The sequence below is a fragment of the Blennius ocellaris genome, assembly GCF_963422515.1.
Source record: "Blennius ocellaris genome assembly, chromosome: 15".
Classification (NCBI taxonomy): domain Eukaryota; kingdom Metazoa; phylum Chordata; class Actinopteri; order Blenniiformes; family Blenniidae; genus Blennius; species Blennius ocellaris.
In genome coordinates this window covers 4057647-4081054 of record NC_137664.1, presented here as the reverse complement: position 1 = coordinate 4081054, position 23408 = coordinate 4057647, and the positions used below count along the sequence as shown (strand labels likewise).

Below are 23408 nucleotides of genomic sequence, written 5' to 3'. Positions count from 1 at the left end.
CCTCGGGCTGGGAGAGAGTCAGTCCATAACATAGACTGCCCCAAATGCTTGCATTGTAAGACGCAGAAGTCGAGCTCGGTTTTGTTCTGGGGGGGGGTGGGGGGGTGCTCAGCAGCAAGCTGCAATAAAAAGCCACCAACTGAGCTCTCGCAGTGAAACCTATCTGCGTTCTGCAGTAAGCAAGCAGGCAAATCATCACCCACCAAACAGCCATTTACGTCTTCTCAAAACCAAAGATGACACTCGCCCCATTCGGTTGAATCACCCTCTCCAGGAGCAACAGGGAAGTGAAGGCGTCCAGTTTTTCAATCTGTCTTATTAATTAATTAAACAGAATTAAAGCTGAACAACTCAACACACCGGAATAATGTAGTTATGGTTTATGTGTGTGTACGTGGGGGGGGGGGGGTTGCTAATTTCATGCATGCATGGAGCATGTATATTATGTATTACGCTCATGTGATTTCTGTTCCGACTGTAAAATTGTGTACATGTGAATATGAAATATTCATCAAGACACAGCTGACGTGCAAATGGGTTCTGGAAGATTGCATCAAGCTGAATGGGAAGTCACACGCAGGACCCGCTTAGATATTTGGACAAACAAGATTATTTCCCCAACATTAGAACGCACCTGTAATTAAAAAAAAGAAAAGAAAAAAAAGAGCTGTTGCTCCGTGTCATTCACAAACTCTGCCAACAATACAGCTCTGTTTGAGCTGCAAATTGCCTTCCAACATGCGATTTGGACTGCCAGCCCCCCCCCCCCCCCCCCAAAAAAAAAAACAAAAATAAAATCCAGCGTCTGACCTCATAGTGTGGCCCTGTCATCTGATTTGTGTTAGCTGGATGCCCTCTGTCCCACGGGCCGGCTTCGTGTGGTGTTGCTACAAGTCGGATGTGACCGTCACTCACATGAGCAGGCAACCGATCATATTTTAGAAGGTTGCACAGTCATCTGTGGCGGTTTATGTAATCTCACTCATGGTATATGCACTGCTCTGAATGAGAACCTACTGGGAGTTAAAACAATTATATAATAATGACATGAGTTCCCTGGATGTGCGCAGAATGTAGCGTGTGTGTCTGTGTGTGTGTGTGTGTGTGTGTGTGTGTGTGTGTGTGTGTGTGTGTGTGTGTGTGTGTGTGTGTGTGTGTGTGTGTGTGTGTGTGTGTGTGTGTGTGTTCAGGCAAAAGGCATCCTCCCTAAGCGTTGTCACTGACAGGGAAAGGCTGAGAATGAAGAGAGCAGCACAGCTGGAGTATAAACACAAGGCAGAGGCAGAGGAGCGTAAACAGTCTCGCTTGAAGCATCTGCAGGCACAATCCCCCACACGCTCACAAAAAAAAAAAAAAAAAAAAAAATGAAGATAGTTCCTCCTTGCACAGACCCAACACACTCAACACACAAAGGATGGGGAGTGACACGTGAAAAGCAGGAAAGCACTCACCAGGCATTGTCAAGAATCTCTCAGAACAATCGAAGGCAGGCGGAGAGAGAAGCCCAGGCTTAAGCCGGAATAAGAGGGGGCAAAAAAAAAAAAAAAGAAAGAAAGAGATGGATGGATGAGGGCAAAGGCGATTTCAGAGCTCCATTTTTTTCCCTCCCCCTGCTGCCGATGCAGACTGCCGCTCGCCTCTCCTCTTCCTTACTTGTTCTCCTCCTCCCTCACTCCCCGAATACGTCTCTCTCCCCTCCCGCTGCTGCTTTAAGGCGAGGGGTGGAGAATGAGCGCTACAGTGCTCTGCCTCTCCCGCTTGCTCCCTCTCTTCCTTTCTTTCTCCCACCCTTGTCCTACTTCCTGTGCCGTCTCTAAAACTGGACACACACACACACACCCCCTTTTCTCTCTCCCCCGCTTATCTCTTTCCTCTCACATGTATTCAAAGACACCCCGACATGTCACTCACATTTAGGAGTGACAAGGATTTGCCCCCCCACCACCCTTACCCCTCTTTCTCCTCCCTCCCCCCTCTTAGTAACTCCAGCTCTCCCTTTCACAGTTAGTGACTGACTGCGCCTCCCGTCTCTGTCTCCCTGTGCAGGGAGGAGCCTGTGGATAGTGTGGTGGTGGTGGTGGTGATGGTGGTGGTGGTGGGGGGGGGGAATCACATGTGTATGTTGTGCAGCCTAGTTTGGCCCTGCCCCCTGTGTGGCTCCAGTGGGAGTGTGTGTGTGTGGGTGTGTGTGTGTGTGTGCTCTTTGTCCTGTCAACTCCAGTGTGAGGTGAGCCGCTATTAGCTACCGCTGCTGCTGCGCCGCCAGCCGGCGAGCCCAAAGCGTGGACTCGCGTCATCTGGAGCACAGACGGCAAGAAGAAAACCAAACAAAAAAAAAAAAAACACTGTACATGTGAGGCAGGAGCTCAGTGTTGGGGAAATTAACTTGGCCGAAGGGGGCCGTCCGAAAGGGTTTGGTAGCGGAGGGACCGGAATGTGGGTGGGAGGGTGTCGCTACGCTCAATTTAAGCTGGGATTGGTAGACTAGCAGAGCAGATCGGGGCGAGTTAGATGCTATTTCTAGAGCTTACACCACTGGCAGGGTGGGCATGGGTCGGGGGGGGGGGGTGGGAGCGGCGGGGGAGGCAAAAGGGCCGGGCGGGACGCACCGATAAGCCGGGGCAGCTGTGGAGGAGTTGTTTCAGAGGAGCCACGGCCACTAATCTGCACTCGCTGCACGTCGCCAATGATGTCATCAAACATGACATCACCCCCACCCCACACACACACACACACACACACACACACACACACACACACACACACACACACACACACACACACACACACACACACACACACACACACACACACACACACACCCATACACACACACCCACACACACACACACACACACACACACACACACACACTTTTATATTTACACCCTCTCCAAACAAAAGAACAAGTCATATCCACATCGTTCAGTTAAAAATGACTGTATCCTTAAAGAAAAGTACCTATTTTCTGGCTTCTGGACACCTGTTTCCCCTCCACCCCAAATAAATCATCTCTCTCTTGTCACCAAGTGACTGTAATACCGCACTCACAGTGCTGCAAAGTCTGCTGCCTTCCGCACTGGATGAGTGTGCACGGAGAAAGTATCAGATGAATGCATCTTCAGATAATAGATAAATACAGCCATTAAGTGCAGGTACTTAAAAACTTGAGTCTCCGAAGACGGCGTTAAAAATAGAAATACTTACTGGAGCCGACTAAAAAAGTTGCAAAAAACAAATTTGAATTGATCTCAGCTTGGCCCGCTGTGGCTTATGGATTAATTACTCAGTCTTACAGTCAGAGCCGGGTCAGGTCCAATCCGGTGCCATCAAAGAAGAGGGGGAAGGATGATGATGTTGTATTAGAAGAGATTACTGGCAATGTATTTCACATTTGACTGTCAGATATTGGCGTTGTTTCTGCAGGGCGCAGAAAGCCTTGATAACAGCCTGTACTCCACCAAACTGCAGGTCGAAGGTGATAATTATCATCAAGTAAAAAGTGTCAAAAAAGCCAACCGCTCATTTAAACTGTTTTCCATATTTCAGTGAAGGAAGAACTGCTACTGCAATGATGATATTTTTTTTTTTTTTTGCCTGAACCAAGCATAGTGGAGGTTTTAAATGGAATTCTCCTTCATTGATTCCTTCATTCATATATTTTTTCTCTCTATCGGTTTAGAATCTGGAGGGTAACTTCTTTGCTTAATCCAATTAGGGAAGCCTGGAGCCACCACTCCTCCTCCTTCCCACACACACACCAGTCACTAATCACCATCCTCCTTTTATCGGCCCAATTATCTGCACCTGTAACGCGGAGTAACATGGAGTCGGCCTCCAGCTCCTGCAGCAACATTTAACCAGCATCCTCCTCATCAGGACTCCCGAGTAGGAATGATCCAATACTCACTAGCATTAGTGACGACAGATACACGTTTCAATCATTTAATGGCAAGCTGAGCCCGGATGTGTAGGTCTAAGTCTATTCTTTCAATTGATTTTGAAGGAATCGAATACTGTTGATTCCATTTCCTGGTCGGCTAGCTTTAATTTCACATTGCCACTATTTTTGTGTGTGTGGAGTATTTCATATTTAAGGACAACCTTGTTGCTTTTAAACTGCATTTTTCTTTTGTTTTCGCATTGTCTTGAATTTGGTTTGCATTTCTATGTAATCTCGTAAAACATATAACGGCCATTGCTTTTTGCGGGACTGTTTACATGAAGATGATGGTCGGAGTCAACTTTTTGAAAATGGCTTCACAAGGTGGAATGTTTCGAACATGCTTTGACTTTTCGTAGAAACAGAGGAAAAAAAGCAACTTTTTTTGAAAAATAAAATGTCTTTCAGGAAGTTAGAAAAACCTTTGTGTCTGTGGCCCCACTCAGAATCTTGACAGCTGCTGTTGTACTGAGGCTTTGCATTTCTCTGTCTTTACAACAAGTGCGAGGAGTGAAAAGGTAGCACGACCTTCAGACACAAATCTCCTTTATCACAGAGGCATATGCCGATAAACAAAAGATATGGCTGCTTTATAACATGGTCTTTAATGAGTAATTAATTATCACAGTGAACGACTCTAAAGCTAAGGATCTTTACACTGGTGCTTCGTATCAAATCTGCCACCCTTATAGTTGATATAAAGAGCATTTCCAGTAAACACGAACGCTTTCCAATAAATATAACATTAAACGAAACAGTAATTTTTGAAATATATCAATATGGCTTTTGCACTTTGCAACTATGCAAAAGGTGTCGAAGCAATGTTAGGTTCAAAATTCGTAAATTGTAACTTTGAGCAAAAAAATTATCATTAAAAAAAAAAACAAAATCAAAAGCTGCATTTTCTCATGGAAAAGAAAAGTGCAGCCTGAGTGAAGGCAGCATTTCGAGAGGGTTTGTCAATGCACGGTGAAAAGCTGAACATTTGACCCAGACACAATCCAACTTCACAATGACGGCACTTTTAAAGAGGGCCTGAGATCCGTCTGACACCATCGCGCTCACTTCGGCGCGTGTGTCTGTCTGTGTGTCCGTGGATTTACGTCCCTCGATGTAATGAACATGCACTGCAAAGCAATGACAGGCCTCAGTGGGGACCGCACCGCTGGAGTCGGCCTAATAGATTGTGACTGATTCTACTCCATAGCAGCAAAATAAATAAATAAATAAACCTCTAACTGAAACGCCGCTTTACAATGGTTGTCTTGTGTATGCAAAAGAGAGCGACGGGAGAGTGCTCTGGAAATGGGGAAAGTGTACCTGTTGACTTCGGCATTAGCCCATCCACGATCAAAAGCTTGGCTATAAGCAGGCAGGGATGTAAACAGGCTTACATTTCTGTCTGTAACTAGGTCAGACAGCACCATCAGAGCTGAGCTGCTGTTACACCAAATGCCAATCCCCCCCCCCCCCCATCTTCACTGAGTTTCTGTACGAGCCTTATGGAATGAATATTTTATTAATAAAAACCTAAAAATTGATTATTTGTCCAAAAAATTTATAAAGTATTCATCAGTCAAACATCTGCATAGCAGGACAATGTGGTAATTCAACACAATGAAACTAGGATGATAAAGAAACTATTGGGCACGCAAGTGTCTACTGTTCTTACTTTCATATTCACAACATATTTACTTTTTAAAGATATGGTCACACGGACTGGAACTTAATAGCGGACGCGCCAGTATACACGGCGACAGTCTGACCTTGATGAGGCAGCGTCTGGAGGAGGAATGGTGATTGGTGGATAATAAAGCACAGCGGGAGCCCATCAGGCATCATCAGGCGGAGAATCAAAGTTTTTTAAGACTCCGTTTCACACCAGGGCTCCCGAACACAATAACGTGTAGGACGGCCATTTTAATTGAATAAATGTCTACCGGGTCCTGAAGTGATGATATCGTCCATCTTTAGGGGGGGTGCCCATCTTTGCACTAGTGCATTAGGATGAGTTGGAAAGGCCGACGTTTCTATATTGAGCGATTAATAAGGATCACACTGAGTTTATCGGCGAGGGATGCGAGCCAGATGTAACTGGGAGCTGGCCATGTAAAATCATAAGAAGCAGTAACGCGACGGGAAGCCGGCCTGCCTATGATGCTCGGCCGAGCCATCCAAGCCGCTGCTGGCTGGCTGGCTAGCATCCCCGGAATCAGACATGAGGACGACGGCTGATCAATCTGCTGCAATTTAAAAAAGAGAGTTTCTTTTTTTTTTTTTTCTTAATTTTTTTTTTACATCCTGGATAAGCAGATGGTGAATGCAAGTGTGTAACCCATACTTCCTCCAGGTGCTAGAAACTTCAGGTGTGAAGCACAAATCTCACGATCCCTCTTTTAGTTGGTGTTTAAGGAAACCCAGCGTGACAGCTTGCCATCACACGCAGCTTCATCGCAAACGGTGTTTAAAGCAGATGCGGTAACATATCTAAGAGTTTGAGAAATCACAAGCGTTATAATGCATCTGATGTCTCTTAAACCATGCAAAAAGGCACTTGGTGTTTTTTTTAAATGAATTTGTTGGAACCAATATTGATATAAGACATTTGACGGGTTTATCCGAGAAATGTCGTGGTGCGATATAAATAAAGTTGAGTTGAATCAAATAGTTTCACACTTTATGCGATTGGCAAGTCCTTTTAGCCTCATTTCAATTGCATGTATTTAGTAATTACAGTATGTAAATAAAAGTTTGACCAAGAGTGTTAATGAATGAATGTTGTTTTTCTTTTTTTAGTCGCAAAACATCTCATAATCAAATGCAAACAAAATACTATTAACTTTAAATCACCAAGAAAATTCATAGGTTGAAGGTTTATTTATGACAGGGGTGTTAAGCATACGGCCTGTGGGCCAGAACTGGACCACCAGAGAGTCCAATTTGGCCCTCGAGATGAAATTTGCCAGCTGTGACGAATGATGACATCAATTGCAATATATTTATTTGACTACCAGGGGCGCACAGAGGTATGCCTTATTTTCTTTCCACTTTTAGTTTGTATTACATGCTAAGTCAGTGCATGTGATGAGGATTAATACACAGATGTAGAAATGTGTCAACATTAAAGATAATTTAAGTTACTATGATCATAACATAAACTCGTCTGCTATATTTTTGAGTTTGTTTTATGCCTTTGAAAATGTAAATAGTCTAATAGAAATCCACTGTGATCTGCTGTGATGTTATAAAGCACACACTGAACTGAGGCACAACATTGTTGAAATTGCTGCTCTTTTATTCAGATTTCAGGATTTCCATGTGTTGTAAAAGGACAGTTTATCAAATGTGAACTTCATAAAGTGTGGAATTGACCCTTTCTGCTGTTCGTGGCTATCATCATCGCAAAACCTTCAGAGAAAATATTTCTGGTGACTTTTAGTTTGGTAAGTGATTCAAAAAGGATGTTTGAAAATACCAATCACTTGTCATTTGAGATTTGAGATTTTGAGCAAGCCGATGGGACCAGAAGATTTCAAGCTACCTTAATTGCTTTGAAGGAAACCACAGGAAATGTTCATTATACATGGAGGGATTAATATTCGTCCACAATCAGACAGACTGTTCAGTTTTGTCCTGTGTTCGAGGCACGCTGGGGAAAAAAAACCCTCGCCAATTAAATCACACTGAACGTTACATATAAGCTCCATCGAGTGGTCTTCTATCATGACAAGGCACTATCACAGAGAGGATCCAATTTGTGATGGTAGGTTCACTAACTCATTAATTCAAACATAAATTGTGAAGCTTCAGTCGTAATAGACGTTTTCTGAATCGCTTGTAAAAAAAAAGAAAAAAGATCTCAGATGGTTTAAAGAGGCTGAATATGGCAAAATATAGTATTTTATTGGCCGATGACGGAGTAGAAAAAACACATCACAAAGATTATATACCACTGCCACAGACACAGACAACAAAATAAGTGGGGGAAAATGGAGAGCGAGAGAGCTGCAAAGTGGCGTAGAGGGCTGTTAAAGAAGTGAAAGTGGTTAAAAAGCATCTCGTGTTATCGCCACAGTAATTTAGCAGGTCTGTGCGAGAAACAGAAAACCATCTGGAAAGCCGGTGTCAGTGTATTTCAGAAACGTCTCAATATGTGCCGCTTTCAAAAAAGTAGAATATTTCTCAGTGTTCCACCCAAACAAAAGCTTTTTTTTAAATTATTATTTATTATATTTGCACAGATTATTTCAGGCTAGAAACCATCGGCACATAAACAAGAAAAAGAGTCCCCACTCTTTAGGCTTTTACCATTAACTTCACCTTTGTTTTGGTACAAAAATCACACATTCAAACACAAACCGTGACGTTTTGATGTGGTTACACAATTTCTAATATTTTTATCAGCCTGCGATAAATAACTAAAAAGCCTGCGACCGGCTTGGATTAAAGAGGGAAGTGAATTAATGAGTAAATGAGTGTTTGCAGGCGCACTGAGCAGTCTTTTAAAGGGACGCGCGGGGCGCTGCTTTGATGGGGGCCTCGGTATTCCTGTCACGCCCAAGGCCCGATCCATTACAGCTCATTACCCGGGGAAAAGAATGAAAAAGAGGAGACCCTTGGCCATGCTCGCCTGAGCTCACACAAAACCCAGCGGGGTTAAACATCAACCGAGCCATGGAATCCCACCAGCTGGGCAGGTGTCAGCAGCACTATGATTGCCCCGGGGGCGTGTCTGCTGCAAAGTGCGTAGTTTATGAAGCAATCATACCAGCAATGTATTTAAAAGGAACAAAAAAAAATCTTCTTAGAATGAACTGACACACAAGTCTAACTGATTTGTTGTAATGCAAATAGCACACACTCCCATATGCTATCTTAAAAAAACTAAACAAAAGAAATGAACTAATGAAAGACGCATGCATCGCCCGAAGACAGAAAATCACGAGAATAGATGCAGATCCAAGAGGCAGAAATAAGGTCATATGAACTCTAATTGCACATCTGCATAGTACTATAATTAGACCTTCACCTGTGGAATGTATTCGCATTTGTTTGAGGCACTTTCAAGTCTGCCTAATTGTGAATAATTAATTAATTTAAGGTAAAGTCATTGAGAAAATAAAGTCTCATAATGATTCAGGTGATGTATGTGTATGGCTTGTTTTACAGAAAGAAGTCAATTTATATATTTCCATTGTGGGACTGATTTCTAATTTATGCCTTTGAGTAAATGCTGTTGTCTACCAGAGCCAAAGGAGATGAATTGTATACAGCATATTATTCTTCTGCATGGATACCTAAGTGGTTTAAGTACATATAATTAGCCCCCACTAGTGGCCCTACAGATGAACTGCAATGTTGGCATCTAAATGCTGAAAGGTTCTGAATTGAAAAACGATTGGATTAACGTATGTATGAATCATTGTAAACAGGGCCTTCAAGTCCAATCATTTGCCTGCAGTTGTATAATACGGTTGACTGCATATTGTAAATTAGGAATAAATATTTTATTTTGTCTTTTTCATTCTTAAATATTAAACAGAAATGATAATTTAACTATTTCTCCTGTGTCGACACTCACAAACAGGGTTCTTCAGAGCTCAAGAGGTCTATTTCAGCAAATCTACAGCTAATGGACTTTGTAGCTGCGCGTGCTCCAACGGCAGCACAGCAACATTCAGAAGATTGTCTTGGAAGTTAATCTTATTTAAATGAAGTTGCCTCGGGGACTTTTTGTAACACAATTTCTATCCACAGATCCCAGTTTACGAAGGTTGTTCTGTTTGACTCTGAAATAGCATTGAAACAGAAGAAACGCACACACACACACACACACACCTGCGTGCACAGAACTTTAAAACTGAATAGCTATCTCTGCCCTTGAATAAAAGTGAAGTGCACTTAGTTAACGGAAAAACATGACAAACCCGCCTTTTCACAACATCCACCTCTGCATAAGCAACTGAACAACACTGCATTACTCCAGGATCCATAAATTCCCTCAATGTGATCTCAAACTGAAAGGACGAGCCTTGGAAACCATCACAACATTAGAGGCATTAAGTTTCGAGACGCTATTGATGGCTTCGTTCGATGCATTCATGCCTGTATGGAAGAGACCTCAATAATGCACCGTGGTAGGTGAAACCAGCGGAAACCAGCTGCGTAAAACACATTATTACCCTGAGAGCTGTGTTTCAACTCCACGAATCATGCTGATGCAATGTAAATGAGGAGGAGAGGGGAAGGATGCCAGAGAGAGAAGCAGAAAGATGCCTCTGTCTAATTATACTGCTGCAATGAACATAATTAAAGCACTGCTGTTGCGTGTGTGTGTGCGTGTGTTTTTTTTGTTGTTGTTTTTTTTCCCTCTCCTCCAGATTGGCAAAAAATCTGTAACTGAGCATGTGATTGTTGTCACTAAGTGCACTCCTTCCCCTGGACAACATCCAGGTTGCTATCTTTGCTGTGGGGGAAAAAAAAAGAAGACTGCACCAAGATTTAAAAAGACCATGTGGCTCGCAGCAAAAAATTAATAAATAAATAATGGCTGATGTGTGGGTGAATGGACATGTGACCATCAGCATCAGTGCTGAAATGACAGGAAACAAAGGAGAATGAAGAATGAAGATAAAGGATCTTGCAAGTCATGACCAAGGGAGCAAAAAGGGGGGGGGAAAAAGTGCGGATGTGATTGTTGCATCAAATGAAAAGAGGGCAGAGAGAGGAGGATAGAAGCTGAGGTATTTGAGCGCCGGACTGGGATTAATGTAGCAGAACTCCACCAGTGAACTGCAGCAGCAAACACAACTATTAGCATGAGAGACCCAAGCCAGAGCGGGCCAAAGTGACAAATGATTGCCACGCTGCAATGGGCCCGGGAGACAGAAGAAACAAACCAGAAAAAAAATATATATATAGATGAATAAAAAAGAAAAAAAAACCCCCAGCATGTCAAAGGGAAAAGAGGCACACATATGAAAGCTTGATAGATGCTGGATGCTGGGAGAGCAAAAACGTGAACGTCGGTAACTAAGTGAGTGTGCGAGAGGCTTGAGGGACACAGAACGAGGAGGGGAAAAAGGGAAGAAGGCAGGAAGAGATAGAAACGGATATTACAGGTCGGATTACCTGGGGAATGTTTACAGAATTTAATAACTCTAAATGTCATCACGTTATTGGATTTATGGATGGATGTCTCTCTCCCTCACAATGCCGCTCTCTCGCCATCAGTCTTCCTCACTCCGAGACATGCGGAGATGCTTCATCATCCCCACCTGCAACAATTGCCATGGTAGCCATTCCGAGATTAAATGGGAAGATGCATCTGTCCCACCCTGGAAGACGACAATCTAATCTGGCTGAGCAAACAACGCGATAGGACAACTTCGTGTATAATTAATGCACAATAGCCCCTTGGTCCAATAAATTATTGACTAATATTGGAACATTTGAATTTCTATTCTATTTTATGTCACCATTAATTAATGCAGTTAACGGCAAAGCTGTACAATGCCTTAATTTCATTTTCCGTGGCAGAAATCGAAGATTCCATCTGGTGCTATCGCACATGTAACAGCGTAAACGCTCCTGAGCGGCCATTACTTGACATTTACATGTAATCTCCGCCCATTTTCACCTTTATGCCATAACACATTTTACACCACTGAAACCTTGAACAACTTACAGAGAAAAGTTTCATATAGGAAAAAAAAAATGTTGTTAAATTAGAAGCATTGAAAGATATTAAAATAATGTAAATCATTACTGCAAATCAAAAATTCTCAAGTTACTCCTAATGTATTACTTGGGCTTTAGAAAAGAGTAATGCTGAGTTATTAGGATACCTGACAAAAATTGAATAGAATAGAATAAAAATGCTGTATTAATCCCAGGGGTAAATCCTTAATTTGTAATGGTTCACCACAGCCCACATCCTATAATAAACAAAATGTAAACACATGTAATCTAATTCATTCTACATTCAATACATCACAGCGATTTCTTTGTATTATTATGAGTTCAGGATAAACTCTAATCTTTTCCAATACTCAATTAAACAGTGACCTTTACTTTGTTGCCATGGTTGCACTATAAGCCATGGTACGTCATATGCTTGCCTCGTTTAATGCATATTCAAATATTCCCAGGTCCTTTCAACAGACACCAAAACTTCATTTCAGGTGCCATTAAATCCAAATTTAACCAAGACCACATCACAAAAATGAAAAGACTTTCAAAGCCATTACAGAGACGTTCACAATCACACGATCAATCGTCGTACATCACACCAACTAATATCACTTTAATACCTCGTATGGTTGATGAAAATGCGCCACTGTGCTTTTACTTCTGAAACAATCTGGAATTAGAGCGAGATATTTTAATGAGGTTTACTTCACACCTTTGAATACAACACAAGATATTTTCATATTCTCAAAAAAGAAATGCAAAATATGCCTTCGTTAGGCGACGCCTGAAAAGCCTGGGACTTAACCAAAAGTATCAGTGAGACACATTTGTGGGACAGTTTTGAATTGATCAGAAACACATTTTTGTTCATTTTTTTTGGTCAACGGGAAAACATAAAGTGTTCCTGAAGCAGTCTTTCTATAGTACGCATACAGTTACAGATACTAACTCCTGAACACAGTATCACAGTCATTCCCATTCAGTCCTTGCTGTGGCTACAAAATCCAACTATTCTCATTACTCAGTGACGACCAAGCTGGACAGCATGTCATCTTGGTGTGTGCGTGTGCGTGTGTGTGTGTGTGTGTGGGAGGGGGTAGCAATGTCAGAAATAATTTAGGCATGCTCAGCGAAGCCGCAGAGACCCACGACAGAGCCCAAAGTGAGTGTGTTTAATAATACATCTCCACGGTGAGGAAGATGTCTCGGTGCGTCTGGGTTTTAATGAGTCCAGTTGGAGCACAGACATGTCAAAGTCATTTAAAATGCAAATGCATGCTAAAACACATCCTCTTTGCACAGCTATTAAGTCCAACAACTCCGGAAATGACCCCAAGTCATAATGGCCATGAAGACGTCTACTACGGTGCAGCAGGGAGAAAAGTACGACGGTCAAATTCACAGAGAGGCCGTGAACACATTGGGCCGGGCGCTCCGTTAAGAATGTGCCAAAATCAACTTCGGCATGTTCGGCACTGCAGCGTCCGATTCGAAAGAGGACCGAGTAGCCCGCGCATCGCCTGCACTTTGATATTCATCAGCACGTCCGGGCGAGGTCGAGGCGGATCAGACGGAGGGGGAGCGGCGGCTACAGTCGTGAGGGTCAGATAATGTTTGATACACGGCAAGCTTGCAGAGCGCGTCCGAGCAGAGGAGGGCAACCGGAGGCGAGCGGGGCACGAAGCGGGTCAACACATTAAAACACACGGTTACTGACGTGGTCCAGCATGGCTCGGGGTAAGTGGGCATTCAGAAGGTGAGGGTTTGAACGTGAAGCCTGTAATACCTGCAGCACAGTCATGGTTTGCCTTCAGAATACAGGTCGTGCTTCTCAGGAATTTCAAAAACATAGCATCTGAAATAAAATTGGATGGGTTGAAGCAAAATATGTATTTTGACATTGTCAGGAAAGATGGGGAAAAGTTGTCCATGTGCAGCAGACATGCCGTCGAGCTTTGGTGTTCAAATATGTGTACCTAAAATCTAATTTTCCACAACATACAATATAATATGATTCATCTGTTCCTTACCCTCACATTAAAGCTTTAAAAAAAATAAAGCAATATTGTACGATTGTAAATGTCTAGATATGCAATGTAATATCTTATGAATAAACAAGAAACCAATCAATAAATAAATGATTTTTTTTTAAATAACTTCTCTTGATTTCCTGAGCGTTTGATGGAAAGGAAGGGATTTAATTGATTGAAAGCAAACTGATATGATTTGATACGCGGACGCCATGTTCCGGCTTTCATATTATCTATTTCTTCATCTCGTTATTTTCTTCCAGCGTTTCACAAAGCTTTCTTTGCTCTTGCAGTGGCTTATGGAAGAAAATACCACAAACATTATTTCCGAAAGTGAAGCACAGTAGAGTTTGCAGTGTTTTATCAGATTAGTCTTTTATCAGATCCAAAATTCGGTTTGTGAACCCCTTTTTTTTTTTTTTACGGTTCTTTTGCTCATCCCACAGATGCATGTTCTCCGTGTCAAAAAAATACAGTAAAAAAAGTACATTTCTGATGCCAAGAAGCTCCACTTGAAAAAGAAGCAATAAAGAAAGAATTTATCTGTATTATGTTCACTTGCATTTAGAATCTGAGTTGCAAATTTCCAGTTACTTAATTGTTATCGTTGCAATGATTTATCTCAGAGACAAAAATGTTTCGGTCTGCAGATTGCACGATGAAAACACAACCTGAATCGTAGCCTACGACCGTTAGCATGTATTAGCATTTTATGTTAGCATTTACTGTAGTGGTCTTTCATTTTCCAACAAGAAAAAAAACCCCGACGTAAATGTAAACGTAACAAACGGGTCGTCGGTGGCAGCAGCAGTAAAGGTCACACCTTATATCTGATGCTGAATTCAAATCGCAGGTTGACTTTGACAACCGCTGTCCTTGAACTGGTCTCACTGAGTTTCACCGATTTATAGCCAAGACATAATATATAATGATTGGAATCTTTCATCTGGGAGGGACGAAAATCGCACAAAACAACCTGGACTATAATTTGTCAGTTTTGTCAATAATTTGTCAAAACAGTCAGTTGCATGAGTGCCGAGGTACAACTAAACACATTCGATTGTTTCGGTCTATTTTAAACAAAATTAATACCAAAGTAATTACTTTGTGTGTACAGCGTTAGTGCGTGCACCCGGCGCCTTGCTGGCATCTGCTCTGGCTGAGATAAGAGTGTTCGGAGAGTGTCCAGCCTCTGATTAATGCAGATTAATATTTCATTTTGGAAGTCCAGCTGCTCCGCATCTGCAGGTCCCTCTCCCGAGACCGCCTCGGGCCACGGGGGCTAACAATGTCATTACAACACAAACACGGGGAGAAAACCCACACTAGAATCAGGCCCGACAACAGCGGCTGTAATCTGTAGAGTTGTTGTAATTACGAAAAGTAACCAAGTGCAACCTCGCGGACTAAAGCAGAACCACTAATGTACAACAGTGGTCAGCGTTTTGAGATACACAGCGAATACTAAATGATCTCTGCATGCACTGCATCTCTCGCATCTGCTCACTAGGGAATTTTCATGGTGTTGGATTCCCTCCCTCCTCCTCCTCCTCCTCCTCCTCCTCTTCGTCTTCTTCTTTTTTTTCTCCCTCCGACTCTCCTGCATCTCATCATCTTTCTTCCCTCTTCTGCCAGTTTCCCAAGCCTGTCTTCTCGTGCAGTGTTTTCTGCTCTGTGGGGAGGCTGCTCCGAGGCTGACAGGGAGTGTCACCGACTCCTCTCACAGCACATTACTCTTTCACGCTGCATCTTTTTTTCATGCTTTCGTCCTTCTCCCCCCTCCCCCCCCAAACAAACATACACACATACACAGGTATTATTATATCCGTCTCCTGCCCATACAATGTGTCTGCATGACATACTCCTCGTTCTCCTGCACTGTGACAATACGTGGACGAAGATCGACTGTTATATAGGAGCTGGAGTTGCGCATTTGCAGCTGAGCTGTGTATAATAGCATGTGTTATTCGGTGTCGAACCAGGTGAGATAGGGCGCCTCCTGGACATTCCCATTTCCCCCCCCCCCCTCACATATTTGCCTTGCTTCGCCGGGCGCTTTATCGGGGGAAAACACACAAATGCCGACAGGTTGAGGAACCTCGCGGCTGTTTGAAAAATAGAGGAGGCGATTTTGAGCGCGGGGCGTGATGGGTATGAGACGGAGAGAAGGGAGCGAGATTAGAAACACAGAACCTATAAAAAAAAATACACGTATCAGTGGAAAGGAGAATGAGAAAAGACAGCGGGACAAAGGAGAGAGGAGGTGAGCTCATTTTGTCCGCCAAGCACCAGAGGAACGGTTCACCGTGTTCCGCGCCGAACAATTGGTGGCGTTCCCTTGTGTAAGTTTGACAGTGATGTTAATGCCTCATTAAAAGTATGAAGAGAGGCAGTAACTCACAGCTCAGAGTTTTGATATTGAAAGCCATGGAACATCTCTTCAAACGCTGCACCTCCATTAATTAAACTCCACAGATGGACACCTTGGCTTTCTCCCAGGCACAGGAACAGACAGGAAATGATAGTTGTGGGGAAGCGATAGCCGTTAGCTGTGCATACGTGAGAAGGCGATGGAAATAAAAGAAAGAAATCCAGCGTGAGCAGGAAGAGTGATTACAGATCAACATAGTCTGGTCTGGAATCCTAATTGACATGGTTTGCCGGAGAGGGATAATGTTTGCCAAATGGATGACCTCCTGGGGAAACTGGGAGAGTTTATTATGAACTGGCAATTATCACAGCAAGAAGCAAAACACCACAACATGCTGGATTTGGGCTGAAGATTTAACTTGTACAGCACTGATCTTCCCAAAAATGGATGGATGTGGGGTTTGTTTGTTTTTTTGGCACCTTGGTGGTAAAAGTGGGCGCCATGCGAAGACATTTGCCATTCAATCACAGTTTATTCAAGCTCGGGCCAATGGAGCCTAAACCAGCTAAGTGCTCCTGCAGACTGTGGAAATACAGCAGGCTTGGGCCCCGTTTAAATCAAGTGAAACGCATCGCTTTTGCATTTTCGTCTACTTTCTGCGGCCCTGAGTTCGACAACCCTGAAAATGGCTGTTTAGTAGACTCTTTCAAAACCGTCAAAATTGTATTTATATTCATTCAAAGGGTCGAGATAAATAGAAAACAATCACATATCAAATATATCTGTTGGTATCCAGAAACCATCGCACGCAGGCACAGGGATCGCAAACCTCACACAGAAAAGCCACCGTCCAGTTCAAACCACCAGCCGCTGTGTTTCGTCAACACATTGGTTTACTTCATACCAACAGAGGCAAAGAAATAATTTTCAATTTGACGAATCCTTGAGCGGCAAACAGCGAGAAGAGTTTTGATTACTTTCGCTTTCCTCCTGCACTCATCAGCAACTGTGTCCTTACTCAGTGAAAAACTTCAGCATAAGTAATTAGCGAGCAAAAGGACATGGGTTAAAGTTGCTGCAGAGGTGTTTTCTTAAGAGGAGTGCACTCGCACTCGACATGCCTAATTGAATGTGGACGCTTCAGGTCATAAATGCTTATCTCTTAAGAGGTCTGGGGATCTCGACGCTGTCTATGAGAACTGTGTCTGATGTGGGATGGCGTTTTCTTTTTCACAAGAGTGCCAAGGTGAACTTGATGGTGGCTTGTCTGCAGAATAAGACCAAACACTTCAACTAGCCTTGTGATTTTACTTATATTATTATTATTATTATTAATAATAATGATAATTATTATAATTATTCAATACAAATATAGAAACTAAAACATTCCTGCTTCAAACAACAGTTCACCTTTGGTCCCTTTAAATGTTGCGCTATTGTCTAACATTTATTAAATGACTCATTATTTATTGATTTTTATCAAGGTAGGATTCTGGCAAGCTATTATAAATACATCATAATACAATAAATCAAGCCCAACAGCAGTGCGGGTTACAACTAAAATATGTATTCATCGTTAAAAGAGCATCTCTCTGATGATCTGAAGCTGAACTGAACATTGTAATTTTGGTAAAGGTGGAATTTATGGCAGAGCCATTGCTCTGGATCATATTAAACTGTATTTAATGAAGTGGCCGGAGAGCATTTATTGAGCTGTAATTCGCTCATAGGTGATGCTGAACCACAAGTCGCAGGCAGACAGCTTGTTTCTTTGTTTATTAATTACAGCTCTTAAAATTTCAGGTTGATGCGAATGCTGTGATGAGTTTCTCTTTGATATGAAACTATTTCTTCAGGGCAGAGCGCTCGCCTTTCAGCCTGACATTGACACCAAGGTAATAGCATGAGATGGCTTCAGCAAACCCAACAGACCCTGTGGTGTCTATTTTTGGAGGTGGGCCGTCTCTTTCTGCCTGACAGGAGCTTAGAAAACACCATATTTCTGTGATGTGACTGTCAAGCAGCCATTTTCTCTGAATGATCTTTTTTTTTTTAAAGATCTTTTTAATTACACTAAAAGCAAAACTGCGACAAAACCGAAAATAACTAAGCGAAGTTATTCACCACAGAGAGTTTAGGATAAATATCTAAATTCATACTATAATATGAATTGAGCCCTTGACACTTAGAATTCAATACATTTGATGCCCCTTATTGACTTAAATGCAAATAAGTACGTTTTGAAGAATACACACTTTTTTTTTTGTTCTGATTGTTGACAATATAATATAAAAAACAACAAATCTCAGCATACACTGATGCACAAGCATGAACTGAGCACCTCAACTCAAATACAAAACAATATGATATATGATTGATATGACATGAGGAGAGGGAATTTGTCATGTTTTCAAAGTGGGAATAAACGAGGACCATCAGAAATGACAGATTTAAGAGTCAGTATTTGTTCCTTTTTCACAATGCGCTGACAATGCAATGTGAAAAATGTCAACAGTGACCTAAATACTAATCCACGGAGCAATGTTGAGCGCAGACACGTGGACAAATTGAGCAAACATGAGCACAAGTCGGCGTCGCCGGTGACAAACAAACACATACCTGTCATTGTCGACGCTCCTGAAGCCCGGCAGGATGTTCCTGAAGCTGGAGTTGCGGTCCAGCTTGGGTTGACTCTTGGTGCGTTTTATGGACCCTTTCAGCCGTCGACTCAAAAAGCCCTGTTGGAAAAAAAAAAAAGACGGTCAATAAAACCGCGTCGCTGCTTGTTTTGTCAGAAAAGTCTCAGAAAGTCAATGACTTGGCAGCAGGACAGGACATATTACGACCAGTATTTATGCTCCAACAACTCAAGATTCAGAGAGCTGTGGATGATTGAAAGGTAATAAATGAGTACAGCTCTTTTCAGAGGAAAAGGAAGAAAAAGAAATAAAATCAGGTTTGACACATTTGAAATAACAGAGACGAAACATTATCTAAGATGTTTGCAGACAGGACTTGGGCTAACGGCATGTTCACAAAGAGGACAGACAGATTAGGCTGAAAGGTTGTATTTATACAGAAATTATAGTGCTTCTTGTGTTTGTAGTTGTGACAAATGCTGCAGTGTACAAACACCGCCCGCTTCGCAATCACTTTTGTGCGCTAATTCAATGGGTACACCCCCCCCCCCCCCCCCCCCCCCCCCCTCCACCTCTTTTATTAGTTTTCCCATTCTTCCCTTTGTCTGACTTGGTGTGTTTGCTTCTTCTAACATCTGCAATCACACTCCCCCAAGCACCTCGCCGTCTCCATGGCAACTGTTGGCTGGCATTAGCGGCGAGAGAATATGAACAAATGAGATGTGGTGCCGGAATGGCAGGATGTTGCAAGTTTTTTGAGACCCAATTTAGATTTTCACTGCAGGGAGGAGAAAGAAGAGGAGGAATTAAAAAAAAAAAAAAAAAAAAAAAAAAAGAGGACAAGAGGTGGACTTGAATGGAGGAGTGTGCACGTGGCATGTGGGGCATTCGAGCCACTCAAGACGGCGCCACACACACACACACACACACACACACACACACACACACACACACACACACACACACACACACACACACACACACACACACACACACACACACACACACACACACACACACACACACACACACACACACACACACACACACACACACAAAGATGATGAAACTTCACGAGAGCGCCAATATGCAAGACAAAGTGGTAAAACAGTGAGAGTTGGGACTCAGGTGCAGCTTTTTAGCACAACCTGTCAGCGGAGATTGACCCCCCCGTTCACCCGCCCCCACTGTCATAGCTGTGGTTAAAAAAATATATAACCACAGCTGGAACAATAATAAATAATCACATCAAATTAAATGTCTGAATTTCACTAATGAGATCCTAAAGCTTTCGTATCATCTTGTCTGTGACGTACATACCATATGGTTCAATAACATATACCCACACAACTTCTTTCCCACACATTAAATACAATTTATTTTTTTTAGCTAAACTTAATGCAGCAGAATGTTTATTTTTCAAATAGTTGAAGAGCTCGTTGAAAGTATTTGGAGCACAGATTCATTAAAGTTTCAAACTCTTTTTCATTTAGTCAAAGTCATTTAGCATTCAGTTTAGTACACCCCTGATCTACAAAACAGAAAACAGCTACAACTACAACAGCCCCCAATTTAAATAAAATGGATACAATCATACAAAAGTAATCACAATTAGACCATGCATCCCTGCTTTCTTACTACTTCAAAATGTCTACATTGTTCTACAATGGCTATTAAAAGATAACTGTCAATTTAATGAGATTATCCTGCTTTAAACATGTGTAGCGCAACATGACCAGACACTTTGGTTAAATCTAGTGTGCTAGAATGGTTGGAATAATTTATTCCCGCCACCACAGTTCTTTTAGCTTTCGGTCGCCAGGATTTGACATATGAACATAATGACTGTGTCTAAACTGCATCGAGGCGCCGTTCGTGAGCAGCTGTTTGGAGATAACACATGGTGCCGGCAATGCTTCCTCAGAGCCATCCATCTTCTAAACTACTTCATCCAACTTGTGGTAACAGGGCGCAAACAGTGCAAAACACAAGAGACAATCAAACACAGTCACATTCAAACCTAATTCGGTACTAAGGATTCGCCGCAAAAGCAGGTTTTGAGACAATGAGATTATGAAAAATCGTCACAGAAAGATCCCTATGCCTCGACAATGACCTTGTAATATAATTTATGATCATTTAGGATACTGAATCTCTCCATGTGGGATTAATAAAGTCCAACCTTATTTTATCTTATAAATACAAGCGCTTACACATTTGAGGTCAAGTCATTTTGCTTTGAGATTCCTTCTTCTTAACAACAGTGCTCTTTCCCTTGCACCGAATTTACACCAGTTGAGACTGGGAAATATCTTCTTTTTTTTTTCTCAGACTTTTTTGCTTCAGATACTCACATCTGCTTCAATCTGATTTCACCAGCATGCTGATTAATGCATGGTGTGTGTGAACATAATTCATTGCATATGAATATGCAGAATCTGAGGCCATGTTTACACATACCTGGGTATCTGAATTTTTTTTTTTTTTAATTATGATATTTCTCTGTCTTTGGGCTTCGCATTTACACATAAACGCAGCTACGACTCACCACAAAGGATGATTCCTGAAAACTCTGTCCACAGTGGAGATGTGGATAAAATCCATGTCTCTGTTTGCATCTCAATGCAGCTAGGCAGATATTTACTTCACAATTCCTGACATCCTGTTTTTTTCCCAGGATTTTGGTGGCCTATCATGGCTTCATGCTTCTTGCTACACTGCCACCTACAGGTTTGGCATACTCATAGCAGCTCTGAACCAGCTGTATATGAAGATATTTTTTTAAACGTATAGAGGGAAATATCCATTTAAAATGTTTTTTTTTTTTTTTTTTTTAAACTGGGTACACGTAAACATGGCCTGAATCACTTTAATAACCCCATGGGAAAAAATTCTGTAAATTCTTTGGGGTATGTATATTATGTATGTTGATATCTTAATAACTAAACCTTTGTGATGTATTGTGCAGCCTTATTAACCACTTATCCACTGTGTCGCTCATTCATCGGAACCGGTCTATAGAAAGTCACACTTCATGTAATCATCAGCATAAGTCCTGTTTTCTGTTCAATTCACACTTACTCACTGCAGATACTAAAAATTGATGCATTCTGCCCCGGGCATTGTTAACATTAGCCAACAGTGTGCTTGTAATTTTCTCTTCCCATAGATATGAAGATACCCAGCACCCCTCTTGGGAAGTGAATCCAATACTTTGAAAACCCACGATCTAAATAATGAACGAAGGGAAAAAAAAAAAAAAAAAAAAACTCGTATAACCTCAGAAACACTGAGCAAAGCTTTAACCTTATCTCACATCCACACAGGGACACATTTCATGTAGCACTGACAGGGAAAAAAAAAAAAAAAAAGGCACATTTCAAAGACCTCTCCTCCTTCCTTCACATCCAGGCCATTAACACACCTGTATAATTACCACCTCCGGTGTGAACTGGACGACCTGGGCAACAATGGACCAGGGATAATTAGAGGGTGACTTCTAGACAGGCTGCCAGCTGATCAGAGGAGCCGCAGCATCCTGATGAATAACACCTGCTGTCAAGAGACTCCCTGGCCTGGCAACAAAGACTTGCTAATGTTTGGATATTTAAGTCCATGCAGTCCATGTTTATGTTTCATCAGCGTGTTTGCCTTCGTGGCCGAAAACCCCCAAAGTTGTTCTGAGTCGTAACGTTGATGGATCAAACGAGACGAACTGGGGTAACTGTAGAGGAGCCCACAAGATGAAATAAGACGGCTTGAGAGGGAAAAAAATGCTGGAAAATAACACCAAACGGAGTGAGTGGAAAACACATAACAATTGATTTTTTTTGTTTTTTTTAAACATGTAAAAATCCAGTTTATTCCTCGGGAACCCGTCAGTCTGTGCGATTTCTTACGTGCCTCTGGGGCCAGCTTTTCAAAAACTCTGAGAAAATAACTCAATTGGAGCACGGTGATAACAAATTCATAAAAGCCATTATGCATCACAAAGCTGGGACATGGCGTTTGAAAGATACGATGATTTACCAGAAAAGGGGAAAAATAACTGTAAGGGTTGCGTCATGGGAAATGCAGGATCAAGCACTTTGAGAGTTTAAGCCACATCGGGGAGTGAAAAATCAGGATGTTCAGGTATCATCAGATATTATTTGTTCTGACTCATGATTGTAAATGTCTCTTGAGGAGAGAAATAGTCATTTTCATTTTAATAATAGTATGCATGTATATCTTTTTAAGGCGTAGGCCATCAGTAATGCCATCATAATACATTTTAAGTTGCATCATTTCAAACCACTGGAAATATTGTACCTTTGGAACCAGACTTCTTTATTCATAAAGTCCCACCACCGCCAAGAGAACTGCATAATTTTCTCTTTGTACAAAGTGAAAAACTGACCCTGACTTCCTTCAAGGGTGCAAAAAAAGCATACAGGAAACAGCAGAAAGATATGGATGGAATTGTTCGATCGTGTGCAAATGAGATACTGTATGTCGAGTGCAAATAAATACACCGCCTGGATGTATAATTTGTATGTACTACAGAGAAAAGCTCAACCCGGGACAGGAGTTGAAAATTAGCATTAGCTACACACTCTGTATGTGTCGCATCAGCTGCATCTTTCATGTTGTAACTATGTATGACTACATTGTCCCTGTCAAATTTAAAAAAAAAATAAAAAATAAAATATTGAGTCAGGTGTTGTATCATGACTTTCTTCATAGAGAACCTG

General features: G+C 41.9%; 1 protein-coding gene across 4 annotated transcripts in view; it reads right to left on the bottom strand.

Moving 5' to 3' along the window:
* Positions 1–23408, bottom strand: part of dab2ipb (DAB2 interacting protein b) — a 148793-nt gene that overhangs the window by 61633 nt on the left and 63752 nt on the right. For 3 of the 4 annotated variants that reach the window (XM_080509958.1, XM_080509960.1, XM_080509959.1), the window contains exon 3: positions 18656–18774. In XM_080509958.1, the coding sequence (XP_080366084.1) occupies positions 18656–18774 (119 nt within the window). Of the gene's footprint in view, positions 1–1451; positions 1528–18655; positions 18775–23408 lie in introns of those variants that run through there. The other variant, XM_080509961.1, reaches the window with a different exon arrangement.